The 22,330-nt window shown below is 45.1% G+C and overlaps 1 protein-coding gene across 1 annotated transcript in view; it reads left to right on the forward strand.

Annotated features, from left to right (window-relative positions):
• The window catches only part of RASA2 (RAS p21 protein activator 2), a 451,771-nt gene that overhangs the window by 153,584 nt on the left and 275,857 nt on the right, over positions 1-22,330 (forward strand). Inside the window, exon 5 of the mRNA XM_082249978.1 lies at positions 19,891-19,964. Within this exon, the coding sequence (XP_082106104.1) occupies positions 19,891-19,964 (74 nt within the window). The remainder of the gene's footprint in view (positions 1-19,890; positions 19,965-22,330) is intronic.

Raw genomic sequence — 22,330 nt, forward strand, 5'->3', positions numbered from 1 at the left:
GGACTGGTGGTACTTCGTCCGGATCCGTCTTTCCTTCCGAAGGTGGTTTCCAGTTTTCATTTGAATCAAAACATTGTGTTACCCTCTTTGTGTCCTAAGCCATAACATCCTAAGGAATTTGCACTGCATACTCTGGATGTGGCTCAGGCAATCAGGGTGTATTTGGAGACTACTGAGTCTTTTTGTTAATCAGATTTGTTCTTTGTACTCACGGATGGCCCTAATAAAGGGCTGCCTGCATCTGCTGCGACTATTTCCAGATGGATCAGACAGACGGTGGTGCAGGCTTATTTAATTAGGAGCCAGGTTCCTCCTTTTTCTGTTAAGGCGCATTCTACTCAGGCCCTTAGTGTTTCCATGGCTTTTCGCCATCAGGCATCTGTGCTTCAGGTTTGCAAGGCGGCTACCTGGTCGTCTGTTAACACCTTCACAAAATTTTATAAGGTGGATGTGCTGGCATCTGCAGATGCCTCTTTTGGTCACAAAGTTTTGCAGGCTGCTGTTTAAGGGGGTTCCTAGTCTCCCTTGAGGGTGTTTAATGTTTTTTTCAGGCGGGGGGTCTCATCTTGTTGTTCTGATGAGTCCTATGTTGCCTGGTTGGCTATGTTGAGCCTTGGGAACTTATTTTTCTGCTGTTCCCACCCCTCATTTTATGGCACTGCTTTGGGACGTCCCTACTGATATGAAGATCAGAGACTGCTGCGTCCGTCAATGAACGATAGAGAAAATTGGATTTTTGTTTTACCGTAAAATCCTTTTCTCTGAAGTTCATTGACGGACGCAGTACCCGCCCTTCTATTTTGAGTTGGGTTGGTATTCTTTTCTCTGGCACTGCTTTGATACAAAACTATATTCAAATAAAGGGGTGAGGGAATATGGTGCTGCCTGGGATAGGATGTGGGGGATATGTATGCTGAGGGAGGTAAATAAGTAAAGTAATATGGGAAATATAGTAAACAAATCTCATATATAGGCAATCTTCTGTAAAAAATATAGTCAGTCTGACAAATACATTTTAAATATGAGATTATATATATATATATATATATATATATATATATATATATATATATATATATATATATATAGCTAGTCATTGGTATGCAAATCTCGTATATAGACAATCTTCTGTGAAAATACAATCATTCCAACAAATATAAAATAAACATGTCTAGAATAATTGAGGTTATATATAGTTTGTCATTAATTATGCAAATCCAACACCTAAGCATAAGAACTTTAAATAGATTGTAAAAATAAATTAAAATAAAATAAGATTAAAGTGACTAGTGCGGTGATCTGGGCTACCAGGGTGTGTGATTAGGTGACAGATTGTACCAAAGAAATGAAACTGTGATCTAAAGTGACTTGTGCAGGTATGGTGTAACACTCTGGGTATCAAATTAGAAACTTAGTATCAGTGTCCAAGTGCGTAACTAAGTTTAGATATTGGTAAGTAATTACAAAAAATGTGTATAACTGGTGTCACAAAGTGACTTAGTGGGGTATAAAAATAAATTATAAAGGTGACCAGTGCAGTCAATCCAATGACTGGGCAATCAGTCAAAGGGAAATTATTCAGGTGTAGGTGAACCTATATACAATATAAAATATCCAGTAAATGGTACATGGATCAGAATAAGTAGTCCATATATAGGGGTGATTAGTAGGTCTTCATGTGACAATTCCCGACTGGACCTGGGGGTGGTGTTGTGACGTATAGAGTGCACGAGATTGCTCTAGTACAAAATGTACTCACCAGAGAACCTTACCCCACATAGGAGTATTAGATGGGGGGTATATGTACTGTGGGGTACAGTTGCCCGGTGCTGTAGGTCCTAGGTGGTGATCCTGGGTTCCTATCTCCGGAAAGTGGGGTCCTCAGCTAACAGACTATGGCTTTGTCTCAGCCTGTCCTCCAGAGTGAATGGTCTCATATAAAATGAACAGGGGGGGGACGGACACATAGTGTATTACTGTATAGAAACGTGTTTATTAAAAAGAAGATTTCATACTCCCATTTAAGTAGCAGTATAACAGCGTTGTTTTAAAAAGAATTGCACACAGCGAAATGTGCAGGTATCCGGAACGCCGTGCATTCCACGGGGAAACCGGAACAGGAAGTGACGTGACGGCGCTGTACGCGTTTCGTCATATGACGTCCTCAGCAGCCAGGACGTCCCCAGCAGCCAGCCCTCACATCTGCTGAGGACGTCATATGACGAAATGCATAAATCGCTGTCACGTCACTTCCTGTTCTTGTTTCCCCGTGGAACGCACAGCGTTCCAAATACCTGCACATCCTGCTGTGTGTAATTCTTTTTAAATCGACGCATAACCCTACTGATGTGAAGATGGAGAGGGGCTGAGCTATGTGCTCTGTGGTATGAACATAGAGAGTGGGGCTTGGGAGTGAGCACGAATGAGTGCCCCTATACCAGTGAAGACAAACCTTGGCACCCCAGTTGTTTTGAAACTACAATTCCCATGATGCTCATGCACTCTGCAGTGTAGTTGAGCATCATGGGAAATTTAGTTCCAAAACATCTGGGGTGCCAAGGTTTGCCATCACTGCCCTATACCAAGGCGCTTGGTATGTGGGCACTTGGGGGGATGAGACCTGAGCGCCAGCGGGGGACCAGAGAAGAGGAGGATTGGGGCTGCTCTGTGCAAAACCATTGCAGAGAATGGGGGCTATGCTGGCAGTGGGGGGTGCGCCGCTGGCGACCAGACTATCGGCTGTGCGGGGGGTTGTATCTGGTGGGGGCTCCTTCCAGGGCCCCATCCTACCTGGGCCTGTCTGAGGCCTAGGGATCCCTCCTGGGTCCCTGGGAGCCTCGTGGCACCGGGCCACAATTTTGCCGTTGCCTCTTTGTTTCTAAGCACGGCGGCCATATTTGTGTAGTGGTCTGCCATTGAAAATAGCGGCGTCCATGACAGTGGAGCCCTGAGGGTGGCGGTTTTGGCGGTGGGAGCCCCCCTCATCCCCTGGTGCTGACTCCTGGATCTTTTTACTTCCTAAACGCTGCACGTGGAGTGCAGATTATTCTGGTGGCTGCAGGTGCCTGTTTCTGCTGGGTGGTGGGTCTGGTGGGGTTCTCTCCCTCTCTGCTGAGGAACGCTTGGTGCTTTGTGCCTGGCAACCAGGTGGTGCTGCCAGCGATGTGGGGGGGGGGTTGTCCCTTTGCAGTGTTATAAACTATTTGTGTGGTCCCCCTGGTGACTCATGGAGTCTTCTGGAGCACATCTCACCACCTGATCCCCTCTCTGAGGCTGCAGGGCCCTCCAGTCCCAACCATCCTTCAATGCACTGACATTCAGTCCTTTGTCAGGGTCGACTTTCAGGGTCTTCTCTGGAGGATCCAAATGAACCTGGTCTAGCAAGCTGAGAGCGGGCTTTTTCAGACTAGCGGACAAGGCTCCTTCAGCATGGGGTTTGGGGGATGTCTTTGTTGGTTTCCAGCCCCGTGGACTTCTCTGGTACAAGACAAGTGGGTCCACAAAGTCATTCAGTCGGGCTACAAGATCGAGTTTTACTCTTGTCTCCCGGCAAGGTTTTTTACTTCCAACTTGTGTCTGTCCCTGGACCATTTACAGGGTCTGTTTAAGTCTGTACAAGAACTGTTGCTTCAATGGGTGATTGTCCCGGTTCTTCGGAACGTTTTCAGGGTTTTTACTGAAACCTCTTTACATTTCCCAAGAAGGAAGGCAAAGTGCGTCCAATCCTGGACCTCAAGGTGCTGAACTGCTTTGTGCGGATGTAGAAGTTCAGGATGGAGTCCATTCACACGGTGGTGGCATCCCTGCATCAGGGCGATTTTCTTGCCTCTATCGACATCAAGGATGCTTACCTTCACATTCCAATATGTAACGGTCACCAGCGCTTCCTCCGCTTTACCGTGGGAGAGGAGCAATATAATTTTGTGGCGTTACCCTTTGGTTTCGCCTTTGCTCCTCAGGTCTTCATGAAAGTGTTGGCCTTGCTGCTTGCATTGTTACGCCAACAGGAGATCGTGATACTGGGCTACTTGGATGACCTCCTTCTGCGAGCGGAGCCTCCTACTGCTCTGGTGAAAAACCTGGAAATCCGCATACGAACTCTGAGGGAGTTCGGCTGGATTCTGAATTTTCAGAAGTCTGCTTTGGTTCCGTCCACAAAGCTGGACTATCTGGGTCTGACTCTGGACTCGGCCTTAGCCAGAGTGCTCCTTCCTCTGGACAAACTCTAGAAATTGCAGGCTGCAATTCGTCTCCTGATGTCCAGAAGATGGTCATCCCTCTGGACTTGCATGCGGTTGCTGGGCCTGATGGTGTCTACCTTCGTGGCGGTTCTGTTTGCACAGTTCTATACGAGGTCCCAGCAAAGGGAGATTCTGGCCACATGGGACAAGACTCCGCAGTCTCTGGACAATCGGATCTGGCTGAGCCGGGAAACAAAGGAATCCCTGATATGGTGGCTTCGCTCTTTGGTGCTTAGACTGGGCAAATCCTTCCTCCCCTTGTATTGGACAGTGGTCACCACAGATGCCAGCCTGTCCGGCTGGGGAGGCGTCCTCCGCAAAAATTCTGCTTGAGGGATCTGCACATTGGAAGAGTCCAGACTACCGATCAATGTCTTGGAACTCCAAGCGATCACACTGTGCCTGGACCATTGGACAAATCGTCTTCAGAGATGTCCAGTGAGCAATCAATCGGACAATGCCATGGCTGTGGCTTATGTCAATGATCAAGGGGGCACAAAAAGTGTCTTGGCGGCTCTGGAGGTAGTCGGCATTCTAAGGCGGGCAGAGCGGTTTGTTCCAGCCCCCTCCGGCGTACACATTCCCAGGGTGGAAAACTAGCAGTTGGCAGGTGTTGAACCAAGGGAAGTGGTCCCTTCATACGGAGGTGTTTCATCAGTTGTGTCTCCGGTGGGGCATCCGCGAGGTGGATCTGTTGGTGTCTCGGCTCAACAGAAAGGTACAGAGGTCTGTGACTCGGTCACAGGAACCTCTGGCGGATGCCACAGACATGCTGGTGGCCCCATGGGGTCAGTATCGACTGATTTACACCTTCCTTCCTCTCAAGCTTCTGCCAAGACTTCTACTCAGGATCGAGGCAGAAGGGATTCTGGTCATCCTAGTGGCACCGGACTGGCCTTGCTGGGCTTGGTACCCCCATCTGGTGCAGTTGGTCGCTGACGTTCCTTGGAAGCTTCCTTTCAGGGAGGATCTGCTGTTCCAAAGACCAATCTTCCATCCTGCTTTGCAGTCACAGGCTTTGAAGGCTTGGCTGTTGAAAAACACCAACGCTGTTTAAAGCTAGGAAATTTTCCTCTAGGAACATCTACCATCGTATGTGGAAGACGTACATTGCGTGGTGTGAGTCCCTCGTTCCTTCTCGGTGACTCAGATCTTGACCTTCCTTCAATGGGAATTGGCCTTGTGTACCATCAAGGGCCAGTTGTTGGCTTTAGCGGTCTTCTCCCAATGAGCCTTGGCCACACACTCCCTGGTGCGCACCTTTCTTCAGGGTGTCCGACACTTGGTTCCTCCAGTGCGGTTTCTGTTACCGCCTTGGGACCTCAATTTGGTGCTTTTGGTCCTCCAGAAGCCTCCCTTTGAGAACCTTTGGGAGATTCCCTTGCTTATACTGTCTCAGAAGGTGGCTTTTTTGGTGGCTATCACCTTTGCCCGCAGGGTGTCGGAACTGGTGGCGTTATCCTGTCGTTCACCTGACTTGGTGATTCTCAGAGATAAGGGTTTCTTCACCCCTGTCGGTTGTTCCTCCCAAATGTTGTCCGATTTTCATTTGAATGAAGACAATGTGTTGCCTTCCATGTGTCCCAGGCCAAAATATCCGAACAAAATCGCCTTGCATGTCTTGAATGTGGTCCGGGCAATTAGGATATACCTGGCAGCTACGGCATCTTTTAGGAAATCAGATTCTCTATTTGTGCTCACGGATGGGCCTCAAAGGGTTGCCGGCTTCCTCTGTGACCATTTCCAGATGGATCAGACAGATGGTGGTTCAAACCTATTCCATCAGGGGTCAGGTTCCTCCTTTCCCTGTCAAGGCGCATTCTACTCGGGCACTTAATGCCTTCTGGGCCTTCCGTCATCCGGCATCAGTGACGCAGGTTTGCAAGGCGGACACCTGGTCGTCGGTGCACACTTTCACAACGTTCTATAAAGTGGATGTGTAGGCATCTGCAAATGCTTCTTTTGGCCGCAAGGTTTTGCAGGCTGCTGTTTAGTGGACCTGATCCTCTTTGGGAGTGTATTATTTTTTTCAGGTAAACTCTAGCCTGGTTGGCTACTGTTTAGCCTTGGGAATTTTGCTGTTCCCATCCTTCATGTTTAACACTGCTTTGGGGTGTCCCAGTGGTTATGAGAAAATGGGATTTTTGACTTGCCGTAAAAGCCATTTCTCTGCTGTTCATTGACAGACACAGCACCCACCCCTCTGTGGAGTTGTAATTCTTCTGACACTGTTTGTAACAAAACTGAGTAACTATAGCAGAGAGGGGGAGTATACTCCCTGGGACTGCCCATAGGCGTAGCCAGATTCTTTTTCTGCCTAGTGTCTTACTCCTATAGGAGGCACTATAACCCAATGGTTATGAAAATCGGAGTTGTGTCCATCAACATCAGGGAAATTTATTTTTTGGTCAGTTTAACCACTTCTGGACCGAAAGGTTTTCCCCTTAATGACCAGACCATTTTTTGCAATAGGGCACTGCGTTACTTTAACTGTCAATTGCACAGTCGTGCGACGCTGTACCCAAATAAAATTGCCCCCTCCCCCCCCAACAAATAGAGCGTTCTTTTGGTGGTATTCACTTTTTTTTTTTTTTTTTACTTTCTGCTTTATAACATTCCCTATAAAATTTGTTTAAAAAATCATGTTTGTTCATCCTTTTTAGGCCAATTTGTATTCTGCGACATTTTTGCTTTAAAAAAAAAAAGTCTCAATAAGTGTGATTGGTTTGCGCAACAGTTATAGCGTCTACAAAGTAGGGGAAAGATTTGTCATTTTAATGTAATTTTTTTTTTTTAATACTAGTATTGGCGGCGATCAGTGATTTTTAGCGGGACTGTGACATTGTGGCAGACAGATCAGACACCTAACTAAAAATGTTGACACTTTTTGGGGGGACCAGTGACATTACTACAGTAATCAGTGCTAAAAATATGCACTGTTACTGTACTAATGACACTGGCGGGGAAGGGGTTAACACCAGAGGCGATCAAAGGGTTAAATGTTTCCCTAGGGGGGTGTTTTCTAACTGTGTAGGGGTTGTATTTACCGATTTTTTTTTTTTTTTTTTTAACACAAAGACCTGTGTTCCTAAATAAGAGCAACACAGGATCCCTGTGTCCATTACTGACAGAACAGCGGTCTGTCGTGTTTACAATGGCTGACCGCTGTTCTGTCTCCATGGGGAGGGATCACGGGTGCCCGGCGGCAGCAACCCGCTGATTTGCTCACCCTGTGGCGAATGGGCATGTGGTAAAAAACATCTGCTTTTACCACCATCTTGTCCTATATACAAATAAAATAAAGACTTTTTCTCTCTTGTTCGTTGACTGAAACAGCTCCTGATCCTCTTGATCATTGGGTTATACTGCCCCCTACAGGAGTAGGACACTAAGCAAAAAAAGAATCTGTCTCCGCCTATGGGCAGTCCCAGGAATTATAATTCTGCTATAAGTACTCAGTTTTTTTTTTTGCTGCCTAGTCAGGAGTAAGGACCTAATTCTTTGCTGGGATCTCGGGTCCTGGCAAAATGTTTTCTTTTAGATAGATTTTTTTCTCTTTTTTTTTTCCCTGTGAGATCTACAATGAACTGCTGGACTGGGCGACAGGCTGGATAATCTAGATCCAGTGGTTACCCCAGTCTGGCCAGCAAACGCACACTGACCTCAGCTCCGCGCTAGGTCAGTCGAAGGCTGGTCTGTGAGTTAAACGCCTCGCGAGGTCGCATACATCTGGGTCTCGGGCCTGTAACAGTGTTCATCCTGGCCAAAAGCCCCACATTTAGATGGGGAGGAGGTTCCGTCTGGTGCAGTGCCCATCTGGTTCCTGGTATGGTGAGTAGCTGCCCCCCCCCTTCTCCCCATGGAGGGTTTTGGGGTGGAGGTGGGTCCCTCCCTGGGATGGTCGGACCCCAGGGTTTCCCTCCTTCCCGTTAGGCACCCCCCTCCTCTGTGCCTGGTGGTCCCTGTGGGTCATCTAGCCCCCCATCCACCTCCCTCTCCCTCCTCCTCTTCTATCCTTGGGCAGTGTGGTGATCTAGCCTACCTTCTGGGGCTGGGGCAGGGTGCTGTATTGGTGATGGGGGGGTGTTCTGCCAGCGATCGGCTGCAGGGGGGAGCTTTGAACCTGGCGGGGGCTCCTGCCCTTCCCTGCACTTCCCTTCTGTGCCTTGTCTTGGGCCCCAGGGATCCCTGCTGGGTCCCTGGGTGCCTCGTGGAGCCTCCATTTTGTTGTGGCCTGTTTTAGGTATATACAGCGGCCATGTTTGTTGAGTCCAGTGGCCATTTTGCGTTGGTCTGGCATCGAAAATAGTGGCGGCCATGACAGCGGAGCCTTCTGGGCAGGGATTTTGGCAGTGGAAACACCTCATCCCCTGGTGCTGACTCCTGGGTCTCTTTCCTTCTGGACCCTGCATGTGAAGGACACTGCATCCTGGTGCTGCCGGTGCCTGCCTGGTGGGGTGGTGATTCTGGTGAGGGCCTTCCTCTCTCTGCTGCAGGATTGTGGGGTGCTCTGTTGCTGGTGGCCGGGTGGTGTTGCCAGCATGGTGGGGATTTCACTTAGCAGTGTTTTTTGCACATTTTTTGGGGTCCCCTTATTCCTCATAGTCTTAGGACCACGTTTCCCCACCTGACCCCCTCTCAGATGCTACGGGGCCCCCTGGGTCCCAACCATCCATTGATGCACTGACCAATCCTGGAGTCCTTTTGTGTCCCGGGTGGAGGTGGCTTTTGGGCGGTGGACTAGAAAAAAAGCACCCCCGCCTTCCCTGGCCTCATCTGTCTCCCCAGATCCTAAATCTGATCTGGCCGCCGTGTACGTGGCCCATCCTGCGTGGCCTGTGGACACTCGCCCTTAAGTTTCTGATAGTGAGGATGATTCCTCCACACCTGTAGCTGCGCACGAAAAGGCGCTGGTGGACGCAATGATTGTGTCTGTGCTTGAGACTTAAAATGGAGGCCACAGCTGAAGCTGCGGAGGAGGCACCAGTTCCTTTTGGCGCTCACAAGCCGTCTGGAGCGGTGAAGGTGTTTACCTTCCCCTCCTATTTTGACAGGTTTGTCGCAAAAGAGTGGGGACGTCCAAAACATCTTTGTGGTCCCTAAGCAATTTGCAATGAGGTACCCCTTTGAAGAGTCCCTCCTTAAAAAGTGGACTGTTCCACTGGTGGTGTATCCCCCTGTTTCCAGGTTGAATAAGGTAACCATGATTCGGTTTGAAGAAGGGATCCAGCTGACAAGAAGGTGGAGGCTGTTCCCAATATTGTTCACTGTTGCGGATTCAGCACTTGGTCCGGTGTTCACCATTGTTCTGGTGTCACAAACTCTGATGAGTGGCCTAAACTTTTACGCAATGACCTTGAGGGTGAGCAGCTTCCCCCAGCCTTTGCTGAGCTGGCAGCCCAGTTGGTCCAGGGGCTGCAGTTTATCTGTGATGCCTCTTTGGATGCGGTTCCCCTGATTTCTAGTCTTTCGGCAGTGGTCCTTAGGCGTGTTTTGTAGCTCAAATGTTGGTCTGCAGACCAGACCTCTAAAAAAGCCTTAGGCGATCTCCTTGAAAAGGATGATCAGTTGTTGGAGCTACCCTGGATGACATTATTAAGAGTCTCACGGGGGAAGAGTACTTTTATTCCACAGGCTAGTAAGAGTAAGGAACCTCGTCGTAGTCTTCCTCAGCTCACAAGAAGTTTTTTCGTCCCTCAGGGTCAGCTGACATGGGTTCAAAGCCTTTCAAGGCTTCCTCTGAGAGATTCAAGCGACTTTGGTCCGGCAAGCCGAGAGTGAGTTTCTGCAGATCCGCCGACAAGGTTCCTTCAGCATGAAGGTGCGTCCTCTCCCATGCCTGGGGTGGGGGGACGTCTTCGATGGTTCCCAGACCCCTGGATTTCCCTGGTGCAAAACAAGTGGGTCCACAAAGTGATACAGTCCGGCTACAAGATCGAGTTTTGTTCTTGCCCTCTGGAAAGGTTCTTTACTTCCAACTTGCATGCCCGGGATGTGTTTCAGGCAATTTGAGTGTACCTGGCAGCTATGGAGGCTTTTAGGAAGTCAGACTCACTATTTGTGCTTACGGATGGGCCTCGAAAAGGACCGTTCACTTCTTCTGTGACCATTTCCAGATGGATCAGACAGACATTGACTCAGGCCTATTCATTCAAGGGTCAGGTTCCTACTTTCCCTGTCAAGGTGCACTCTACTTGAGCTTCAGTGCTTCCTGGGCATTTCCGTCATCCGGCATCAGTGACGCAGGTTTGCAAGGCGGCTACCTAATCGTCAGTGCACACTTTCACAAAATTCTGGAATTTCAATTCACAAAATTCACAAAAAAGTGGATGTAATGAAATCTGCGGATGCTTCTATTGGTGGCAAGGTTTTGCAGGCTGCTGTTTAGAGAACCAGTTGCTTCTTTTAGGGTGTAATGTTTTTCAGGTGGGCTTCAGTTGTTTTTTGATTGAGCTCCTGTTACCTGATTGGCTACGGTTTAGAATTTTCTCTTGCTGTTCCCACCCCTCATGTTTGACACTGCTCTGGGACGTCCCAGTAGTCAATAAGATCAGGAGCTGTGTCCGTCAATGAACGAAAGTGAAAATGGGATTTTTGACTTACTGTAAAATCCATTTCTCTGATGTTCGACGGATACCGCACCCACCTCTATGGAGTTGTAATACTTATGACGCTGCTTTGTAACAAAACGGAGTACCTATGGCAGAGAGAGGGAGTATACCTCCTGGGAAAGCCCATAGGCATTGTCAGTCTCTTTTTTTTTTTCTGCCTAGTTCCCTACTTCTGTAGGGGCAGTATAACCCAATGGACTAGAAGATCAGGAGCTGTGTCCATCAATGAACATCTGAGAAATGGATTTTACGGTAAGTCAAAAATCCCATATAGTTAATTTTTTTGTTTTTAATTTTTAATGCAACACTAAAAACAAAAGCAAAATGGAGATTTTAAAACTTTGATTAGATCAGTGTTTCTTAACCTATTTTATTATGTCTTAACCTATTTTCAGTCACATTGCCCTTAAAGTGTTCTCCCTCTTGAGACACCCCAGGCAGGTTCACATTGTTGCATGTCAAGGAATGCTTGCAAAATCATGCGCATTCCTGATATACAGACAAACACTGTTATTTAGCATAAGCATAGGGGTGTAATTCATTCTTACTGGTACCCCCACACATTGGTAAATAGTGCGTTTTCTGTGCGGCGCGCTTCAAATACAAGGGTCGGGACTTCCCGATAACCTCGGCCATCACTGTAGTAGCTCAGGCTACTTCGGTCAACCAGGGCCATCACTGTAGTAGCTCAGGCTACTTCGGTCAACCACGGCCATCACTGTAGTAGCTCAGGCTACTTAAATTTAAAATCCAATTGTCACTGGGACAAAAAGTGAGGTGAAATCTTAACAGGGGCATAGACCGCAAAACAAATGTTAAAGGGCTGTTAACCCTTCCCTATGCTATCAAAAAAACTTGGGGCCGTTGTACTTAAATGTACCTGTTTCAACTTGCATACAAATTCAAAGAACAAGCCTACAGAACCTATCTTGTTTGTAACCCGGGAATTGCCTGTGTTTACATTGTACTATGCTGGCCCAATATAAGTATGCCAAATGTACCATCCTTGGAGTTCAGCTTTAAGGGCTCCTATTAACTTGTAAAAATCCAAATAATTTGTTATGCAAAGCATTTAAAAAGTTATTGTTGAGTAATCCAATGCATACTGAAAAAATTTTTTTTTTTTTTTGTTTTGCTGACTCCTGAACATAATCTGTTTAAATAAGAAAATTAAATGCTATGAAGAATGGTTAGTTAAAATTGAACATGCCATACATAAAGTTTTTTTTACAGCTTTTTTTTTTTTTTTTTTCCATCCATATGGACTTCCAGTCCTGTGAAAAATTAAACCCCCACTAGTAGCTTATGTGTACAGTGCATCCGGAAAAGTTTCACAGCGCTTCTCTTTTTCCACATTTTGTTATAATCTTCTAAAATGCATTAAATTCATTCTTTTCCTCAATACCCCAAACAATACCCCATATTGATAACTTGAAAGAAGTTTGTTTGAAATCTTTGCAAATGTATTTAAAAAAAAAAAAAAAAAAAAATGTAAAAAACAAAACACATTTACAGAAGTATTCAAAGTCTTTGTCAAGACCCTCAAAATTGAGCTCAGGTGCATCCTGTTTCCACTGATCATTCTTAAGATGTTTCTACAAATTGATTGAAGGCCACCTATGCTAAAGTCAATTGATTGGACATGATTTAGAAAGGCACACACCTGTCTAATATAAGGTACCACAGTTAACAGTGCATGTCAGATCACAAACCAAGCCATGAAGTCCAAGTAATTGTTTGTAGATCTCAGAGACAGAACTGTATGGAGGCACAGATCTGGGGAAGAGTACTGTAAAAATTCTGCATCATTGAAGGTTCCAATGAGCACAGTGGCCTCTATCATCTGTAACTGGAAAAAGTTTGGAACCACCAGGACTCTTTCTAGATCAGGGCGCCCGGCCAAACTGAGTGATTGGTGAAGAAGGGCTTTAGCCAGGGTGATGACCAAAACCCAATTGTCACTCTTTGATAGAGCTCCAGCGTTTCCCTGTGAAGAGAGGAGAACCTTCCAGAAGAACAACCCTCTCTGCAGCACTCCACCAATCAGGCCTATATGGTAGAGTGGCCAGACGGAAGTCACGCCTCGGTTAAAAAAAAAAAAAAAAAAAGCACATGAAGGCCCGCCTGGAGTTTGCTAAAAGACACCTGAAGGACTCTCAGACCATGCGAAACAAAATTCTCTGGTCTGATGAAACAAAGATTGACCTAGTTGGCCTGGATGGACCAGGCACCGCTGATCACCTGGCCAATACTATCCCTACAGTGAAGCATGGTGGTGGCAGCATCATGCTGTGGGGATGTTTTTCAGTGGCAGAAACTGAGAGACTAGTCAGGATCGAGGCAATGAATGCAGCAATGTACAGAGACATCTTTGAAAGGCTGTTCCAGAGCACTCTGGACCTCAGACTGGGGCGAAGGTTCATCTTCCAACAGGACAATGACCCTAAGCACACAGCCAAGATAACAGAGTGGCTACGGGACAACTCTGTGAATGTCCTTGAGTGTCCCAGCAAAAGCCCGATTGAACACCTCTGTAGAGATCTGAAAATGGCTGTGACCCGACACTCCCCATCCAACCTGATGGAGCGTGAGAGGTCCTGCAAAGAATGGGGAAAACTTCCCAAAAATAGGTGTGTCAATAGTTGTAGCAGCATACTTAAAAAGACTTTGTTGAAACACTTTTGGCACCAATTACAGCCTAAACTATTAAGCAAAGGCTATGAATAATGTATATGTGCTAATGCAATCTAAATAATGTTCACAACTTGACATATAATTAAAAAAAAGAAAACAGGGAATGCAAGAGCATTCAATTTCAGTGCCGGTTCACACTGATGCGGCTGCGCCAATCGCATGTAATGTCGGAGCGCACTGCTCCTTCATTACATGCGATTGGCTGTGCGGTGCGAGTTTAGCCATACACTTTGTATGGCTAAATTCGCAACGCACCCGCAGCAAAGACGCACAGGACCCTTTTTTGCAGCCGCATCAGGATCGGATCGCACAGCGGTTCACACAGGTGCGATCCGATCCTGTGCGAACTGCAAGATCGCACTGCGATATGCGATCAAACTGGGGGTGTCAAGATTACATTGACACCCCCAGCATATCGCATATGGCAGTGTGAACTGCCGGGGGTGCGTTTGCGATGCGGGAACAGGCTGCGAATTCGCAGCCTTCCCGCATTGCATAAGTGTGAACCGAGCCACAGTGAAATAAAAATAAATATGGCATTGCATCAATGTTACATATGTGCATGGCCACCTGCAGCGCGGACCGTGCAGAGTGACGATGGGGCTACTCCTCCCTCCCGACGCACGTTTCTCCTCAACAGGCGTGCACTGGGATTGTAGATCTTCATCTACAATCCCAGTGGATGCCTGTTGAGGAGAAACGTGCGTTGGGAGGGAGGAGTAGCCACATCTTCACTCTGCATGGTCCGCGCTGCAGGCGGCCGTGCACATAATGTAACAAGCTGGATTTTTTAATCTTTTATGGAAGTGGAACCTTTTATCTTCAATAAACAGTTTTTAAGGGTAATACACTATCTAGCTTTCATTTGATCCACATGTAAATCGTTACCCTATGGAATACACCGAGAATCTATAGGAGATTCAACCTATTTAAAAGCTCCTGCAAAAATCTTGTGTCCTGATCAAGCGACTATTTTGGAGAGTTTCCTTGTTGTGTGAAGATTCCTCCCAATTCGGGTGTTTCTTTGTTATATATGCTGATTCCTGGGGTTGCATGCAGCACCGCATATTGCATGGAGTGTGACGCCGATCAAGTCTAGAGATCATTGTTGTCACAAGATTTAATTAAATAAGGACTTCAAGACTGTCTTATTAAATAGAACCTTTCTTTGCACATGTTTCCTAAAGGGTTATGCATTCAGACACTTTTTAATATTAATATATGCACTGGTGAACAAGCACTTTAGCACTCAGCACTTTTTTTTTTTTGTACTTTTGCACAAAGTCTGAATACTGATGTACTGCCATATTTATTTTTATTTATTTCACTGTAATTGAATGTTCTTGCACTCCCTAGTGGTTTTTTTTTTTTAATTATATGGTAAGTTGTGAACATTATTTAGAGCGCACTAGCACATATACATTCCATTTTCTTCTCCCCAAGTTCAGGGAGTTCTAGTTGCTGCTCCCCAATTTGAGTTGGCGCATCCCACCCTTTTACATATATGAATACTTATGTACATGGGATTTTTTAATAAATTTGCAAAGATTTCAAACAAACTTCTTTCATGTTGTCATTATGGGGTATTGTTTGTAGAATTTTTTAAGAAAATAAAGAATTTATTTAATCCATTTTGGAATACGGCTATAATGTAACAATGTGGAAAAAGTGAAGCGCTTTGAATACTTTTCCGGATGCACTGTATATACAAACACTTCTCACAGCACTACCCCTTTAAGTTATGTGTAGCTTCGAACAATTCATGCATTATCAAAATACTACTTTAAATGCTACATCAAATGCTATAACTCCTTCAGACATGCTTATATCCTATAGATGTAGTGACATATAGTCCACAGTATTCGGCAGTTCTCATAGTCCTTCCAATGCTGGAAAAGCCCAATAGATATCAGGATATCAGAAAATTATTCACGCTTGTTTCTTCCATGTGGTAATACCCATGCAGTCTCTTGTGCCAAAAAAAAAAAAAACTGTTTCGTGCTCCCCTCTTGTGCCCACACTCACCAGGTTTGGACCCCATGATTAAGCATGCCAGTCAGGCATCTTATATGCTGATATATCCAGTTGTAAGCTCTCCTTCAGTGTACTTTCTTCTCTTCTCAGTCTCCTTCCTTTGTTGGTTCACGGTGTAGGGAAGCCTCTTTCTCTCATATACAGTATCTCACAAAAGTGAGTACACCCCTCACATTTTTGTAAATATTTTATTATATCTTTTCATGTGACAACACTGAAGAAATGATCCTTTGTTATACAAGCTGTACACTCACTACTTTACATTGTAGCAGTGTACATTTGCTGTCCCCTCAAAATAACTCAACACACAGCCAATAATGTCTAAACTGCTGGCAATAAAGGGAGTACACCCCTAAGTTAAAATGTCCAAATTGGGCTCAATTAGCTATTTTCCCTCCCCGTTGTCATGTGACTTGTTAATGTTACAAGGTCTCAGGTGTGAATGGGGAGCAGGTGTGTTCAATTTGGTGTTATCGCGCTCACTCTTTTACTGGTCACTGAAAGTTAAACATGGCACCTCATGGCAAAGACCTTCGAGGATCTGAAAAAAAGAATTGTTGCTCTACATAAAGATGGCCTAGACTATAAGAAGATTGCCAAGACCCTGAAACTGGAAATAGACGTATGAGTTCTGCCAGTATTGCTGCAGGGGTTGAAGGGGGGGGTCAAGCTTGTCAGTGCTCAGACCATACGCCGCACACTGCATGGCTGTCGTCCCAGAAGGAAGCCTCTTCTAAAGATGATGCACAAGAAAGCCCTGCAAATAGTTTGCTGAAGACAAGCAGACTAAGGACATGGATTACAGGAACCATGTCCTGTTGTCCAATGAAAACAAGAATCAAAACTTATTTGGTTCAGATGGTGTCAAGCGTGTGTGGCGGCAACCAGGTGAGGAGTACAAAGACAAGTGTGTCTTGCCTACAGTCAAGCATGGTGGTGGGAGTGTCATGGTCTGGGACTGTATGAGTGCTGCCAGCACCGGGGAGCTACAGTTCATTGAGGGAACCATGAATGCCAACATGTACTGTGACATACTGAAGCAGAGCATGATCCTCTCCCTTCAGTAACTAGGTCACAGGGCAGTATTCCAACATGATTACGACCCTTAACACACCTCCAAGACGACCACTGCCTTGCTAAAGAAGCTGAGGGTAAAGGTGATGAACTGGCCAAGCATGTCTCCAGACCCAAACCCTATTGAGCATCTGTGGGGCATCCTCCAACGGAAGGTGGAGGAGCGCAAGGTCTCTAACATCCACCAGCTCCGTGATGTCGTCATGGAGGAGTGCAAGAGGACTCTAGTGGCAACCTGTGAAGCTCTGGTGGACTCCAGGTCCAAGAGGGTTAAGGCAGTGCTGGAAAATAATGGTGGCCACACAAAATATTGACATTTTCGCCTTGTGTTTGTAAAAGTTAGACGTAACTTAAAGGGGTAGTGCTAAGAGTAGAGTTTTTATTTGCAAATCTATGCGTAAGCTGCAGGGCCACTTCACAGCACCCCAGTGTGCTGAAGTCTCAAGTATCTAAATTGTGAGAGCTTCCAAAGTTTGGACACATATATAATATTGGATAGATTAAGGGCAGGTATGCCTGCAGGGAGCCCACCCCTCAAAGGTATAAGAACATACTGGACACCCAGCAAATAGCACAATGGCAGCGAAGGTATCCAGTGCATCCCCTCACCAATTCACCAACAGTACAAACAAATAGTAACCACCCCAAGCAATAACTGGCCTTTGCCGCAAGCAGCACATGGAAGGGCATGCATCTTAAAAAATAGCAAAGAAAAGTTAAACTAAAGTCACTGGTTCATATAGTGTATAGAATCAATTTCCTTTATACACTGGAAATGTATATCTAATAATGACAGGTATTAATAGTTTCAGCTGGGTTTGCCTGTGTAATTTTATTGCAGTTTTTCAGCCACTCCCAGAATCTAATTATTTGGTACTCAGGACTGGTTAGTGCTGAAAATCCAGCAGCTATACATACAATCTTTTCCAGAGTAAAGGATGATCTGTTCACGTTTTAAAGTTTCCTTGGAAAGCTGCAGCGGAAATGCCTTTCTGGAGTTACATCGACAACTTCACCTTGATCTATCACATTTAACAAATCTATTTCTCCTTTCAACATAAGGTTATGAAAGAAATTACTTGTATAGTGACCTCATCCACTTTGCAAATTGTTAAAATTTTAATCTTTCTTGTGTCCTTCCTTCGGGGACTTGTTAGGTTTACCCAAATTGCTTATATGTTCAAACCTATTGGGTCCTTTCACACGGATTTTCTGCTGGACGGACTCCGTTTTGGTCAGCGAGGGATCAACCGCTGATCCCCCACTGAGCTGGCAGATGACAGGTCCGTCTCTGCTCAGTGTGCTGAGACTGATCTGGCAGAACCCCGCTATCCTGTATGGGGGATCGGATGAAAACAGACCGCCTCTCTGTTTTTCATCCAATTCGATCCTCCAGGCGGATGGAAATTGGGGTTATCATCCGACTGGATTTCACAGACCGGATCGGATAGCGGGTGTCAGCAGACATGTCACCGCTAACATCCGCTGCTCCTTAGAAGTGCATGGAGCGTCCGATCAGGTCCACCTGAAAAACTGAGAGATCGATTTACGAAATTGTAGAATGCAGAATCTGATGCAGTTGTGCATGGTAGCCAATTGGCTTCTAAATTCAGCTTGTTAAGTTAAGCTTTGAAAATAAAACCTGAAATTGATTGGCTTCTATGCAGACCTGCAGCAGGTTTTGCACGCTTTCGTTTTCAGTAAAAACGTGTACAACGCACATTTTTCCAGTTTTTGCTTAGTCACAATCCACATTTCCAGGTCTTTCCTGTAAGATGGCAGAAAGAACCTTTCAAGTTAATTTCCACTTTAAAATGTACAGCCACCTTAATAAACGCATGTGTGTACATTTTATTGGTTTATATAAACCATTTTGATATATTTTTACTGTATATAATGAGAATTTTCATGAATAAATCAATAAGGACATACATTTTAATCTGCTTTTTATTTGACATTCCCTGCTTCCTCTTTTCTCCCTTGCTCTCTTCATCAACTTGCTAATGAAATGTTTAAATAAAATCTTTCATACCTTGTGACATACCTTGGTCTCTGTACTTACAATGCAGAGAGATTACAATTGCAATGCAGACAGATTATTTTAAAGCAGGGTGCTGTACATAACTTGCTGAAAACATCACAAGAACCCTTAGTCCTCAAGCAAACAGTTGGCTCTTGGAAGATGTTGTGCAAAAACAATTTGATGGTGCAGGTAAGTCTGTGGAAGTGGGCATTACTAGGCAGATTGCATTTGCATGCAGACTGCCCTAGGTAATCCCCACTTGTAATGTTGAGCCCCCATGGTTGAAAGAATTGAAATTCGATGAATGAAAGGGGTTGGTCGAGGACAGTCAGGCAGGCGAGAAAAGAACTAGATGATGCTGGACACCCAGTTGCTCTGACTTGCTGTAGCTTATATTGAATACTGGGAGAAGTTCAGAGTGCAATGAAATCAGAATTTCAGTACAGGGCAGAACCCTGTACATCTGTACAAGACTGAAGGTGAGACCGGAGTTCAACTTTAAGTGCCTGGACAGCACTGCAGGCACTTCTTTACCTGTCCACGGACATAGCACTTGGAGGAATGGTTGTCAAGGGAAAGGGTCCTCAACTCTGGCCCCATACACCACCAAATGAATGCACATAATGTTCATGTAATGCTAGAGAAGACAGTTAGACTGCATTTGTAATAGAAGTGAAGATCACAGACTGAACATATACAATTTTGAGGACATGTTGTAGGAGACTAGAAGAGGACAGTGATATTGCCCCTTTAAAAATTCATGCTGCCACTCCCTCTCCAGATTGGGTCCAAGGCTTCTAAATAATTATCAAAGATACTTGTGGTTTTCAGCTGCAAGTTAAGAACCTAGGGCTTGGGGGCTTAATATAGTCTTTTCTTAGCTGTGAAGTTTAACACTTAAATGGTAGTGAGTCCCAAATCTCCAGTTAGCTGTGATGGACAATGTGTACTAGACAATGTTTACTGCACTGTAGGAATATAGAAGTGTATATAGAAGTGTACGAATTGGCTCAAAATTTCAATTTGTGGCATTGCTGCGACCAAAGTGTTGGATGTGTTGTACGTCAATACTTCTATGTTTGAATGTTTACACAGCGTTTGTACATCAGCCCTGGCTTGCTGTAATGAATGTTGTTATAAATGCTTGTGACAGTGAGTTGTTTTGTAATATTGCCCATAAGCACATGCTTTACATTTTTATTTTTTTTAATAGGGAAAAGTCCACTTGGAGCTGAAACTAAATGAACTGATTACAGACAATGGATCTGTGCAGCAGCTTATGGTACAGTAAGTATATCTGGGCCTATGTAGTGATTGGCATATTGCAAGTCTGTGTTGTGTTTCGTGGTCAGTGCAACACGCTCTGTAAAGCCACCAGGACACTTCCTTTTTTCCGTAACTTGCACAGAGAGGAAGCGTAGGCGGCTGCATAGAGTGTTTGAATAAATACAAATGACTGTTAACCTCTTCCCATCTGCCAAGCATTAGAAAAAAGCCATAAATTCAATGGTTAACTTGTTTGTTGTATGCAAAGAGCCCCCCCCCCCCCCCTTACCATTTTGTAAATTATGCCAGCTCTAATTTATTTATCTCTTTTGCTTTAAAAAAAAAAATGATTGTGTTTGTTTATTCGAAGTCTGTTGAGCTGTTTTTTTTCTGTACACCATCGCACATGTATAGTGTGAAGAGGGCACATAGAAAACAGTTGTTTATTCTATACAAGCCTGGTGTTGTGAAGAAAACCTCAGCTCAATGGAATTTGTGTGAACAAGGCTTTAGAACCAGAGACTGCCTTTAATTCTGCAGAATTCTGCATCTCAAACGTTTACTTATACCTTTTGGTCCATGTGTGTTTATCGAGAGTTTTTACCAAAGAAACCTTTGAATTTAATAGACCCCATTAGGCGAATTCATAGCTGGATGGGCGAGCCTGATAAAGACTCAAAGACACCATTTGCCCATCAGGTCCCCTTTTTTTGGGAGAGAGTGGACCTGATGGAGAATTGATCCCTCAGTTTCTCCATCAGGCTCTGCCCACTGACAGCGTCACTAGTTTCTAGGAGCCTGTTGGCTGTGAAGCAGACAACATCCTTGACAACCAGTGACAGGTGGGGAGGAGGTAACAGTGGCAATGTGCTACTCTGCTACCCAGTGTACAGAGACAGGCACAACTGCCTGTCTACACATCACGGTTAAGTTGGTCTGAATTGTTTCCAGTTTTATGTATGAACTAGAGGTAGTCCTTTTTTTTGGTGCAGCATGATTGCCTCTTAGCTAGCGCCTTTGAGAGCTAACTGAATCTTCTACATGTTTCGGTAAAGCTACAGAAACTGGAACAATGGAGTTTTGAGCCTCACAGACCATACCCCAGACAATTGGGGGTAGTGCTTTGACACACACACACACACACACACACACATTCTCTGAGTAAAATGTATCTGTTTTAGCCTGTTTTTCTGTAGGATAAATTATTTTAGAAACCCTCACCTTGTAAAACACTCATTTTAAAATAGAAATGAAAGCCAAAACATTTGTGTATAGATATAAAATCAATTCTAAACACAATCCCCCCGTACCCGTTATAAGTGATCACATTCCCTCTGCTCTTAGCTGCAAAAGAGCTGGGGGGGGGGGGGAGCAACAGCATCCTGAGCTTCGCAGTGAATTGCTGTGCAGTGGGGGTGTGTTAGGACAAGTCTGATCTCTGGAGGCTGAGTTTCTAGCATAGCTAGAGAACTGAACATGGGGTGTTCTCCTGTTCAGTGTGGTCAGTTTTTAATATGTTTTGTTTTATGTTTTAAAGTTTTTAACTTGTGCTACTGCCGTGTTTACCTAAAAATAAGAGCTACTTTTATTTTCGGGGAGGGCTGCAATATAAGCCCTACCCCGAAAAAAATAAGCCCTAGTTTAATGTTTGTAAAATCCTAGAATCCACGTTTTATACAGTTTTTTTTATATAATGTCCAGTGTGTGTTTCTGTAATCCAATAGTGTGAAATACCTTCGGTACAGTGCCGCTCTGCTCTTCTCCTCTTCTCATAGCTGTTAGGGGGGGATCTCAGCCCCTCCCCTCTGCAGTGTTCAGAGCCGGTCACAGAAGCGCCGAGCATTTATATTATAATAGTGTGAAATACCTTTGTTGCAGTGGTGCTCGGCGCTTCCGTGACCTCCAGCTGTCAGTGGGGGAGAAGAGAAGGAAGCGCAGTGGGAAATCAGCTGAGCCCCGAGCGGTGCTGTATCAAAGATATTTCACAGTATTATAATATAATGCTCTGCGCTTTTGTGATCCGCTCTGAGGGGAGGGGCTGAGATCCCCTATTGACGGCTATGAGGAGGAGAGTAGAGCAGGAGATTAGCTGAGTGGCACTGTACCGAAGGTATTTCACACTATTAGATTACAGAAACACACTGGACATTATATAAAACAGACATAAAGTGGATTCTAGGACTTTACAAACCCTAAACTAGGTTCACACAGGGGTATCCTGACAGGCAGGGATGGAGAGAAGACAGCACATTACACATAAGACCTACCCTGAAAATAAGCCCTACTGTGTCTTTTGGTGCCAAAATGAATATAAGACCCAGGCTTATTTTCGTTGAAACACTGTATACACATTAGTGATTCCTAGTGGTTGATCGCTAAATAGATAG

The sequence above is a fragment of the Pelophylax lessonae genome, assembly GCF_965119305.1.
Source record: "Pelophylax lessonae genome assembly, chromosome: 3".
Taxonomy (NCBI): Eukaryota; Metazoa; Chordata; class Amphibia; order Anura; family Ranidae; genus Pelophylax; species Pelophylax lessonae.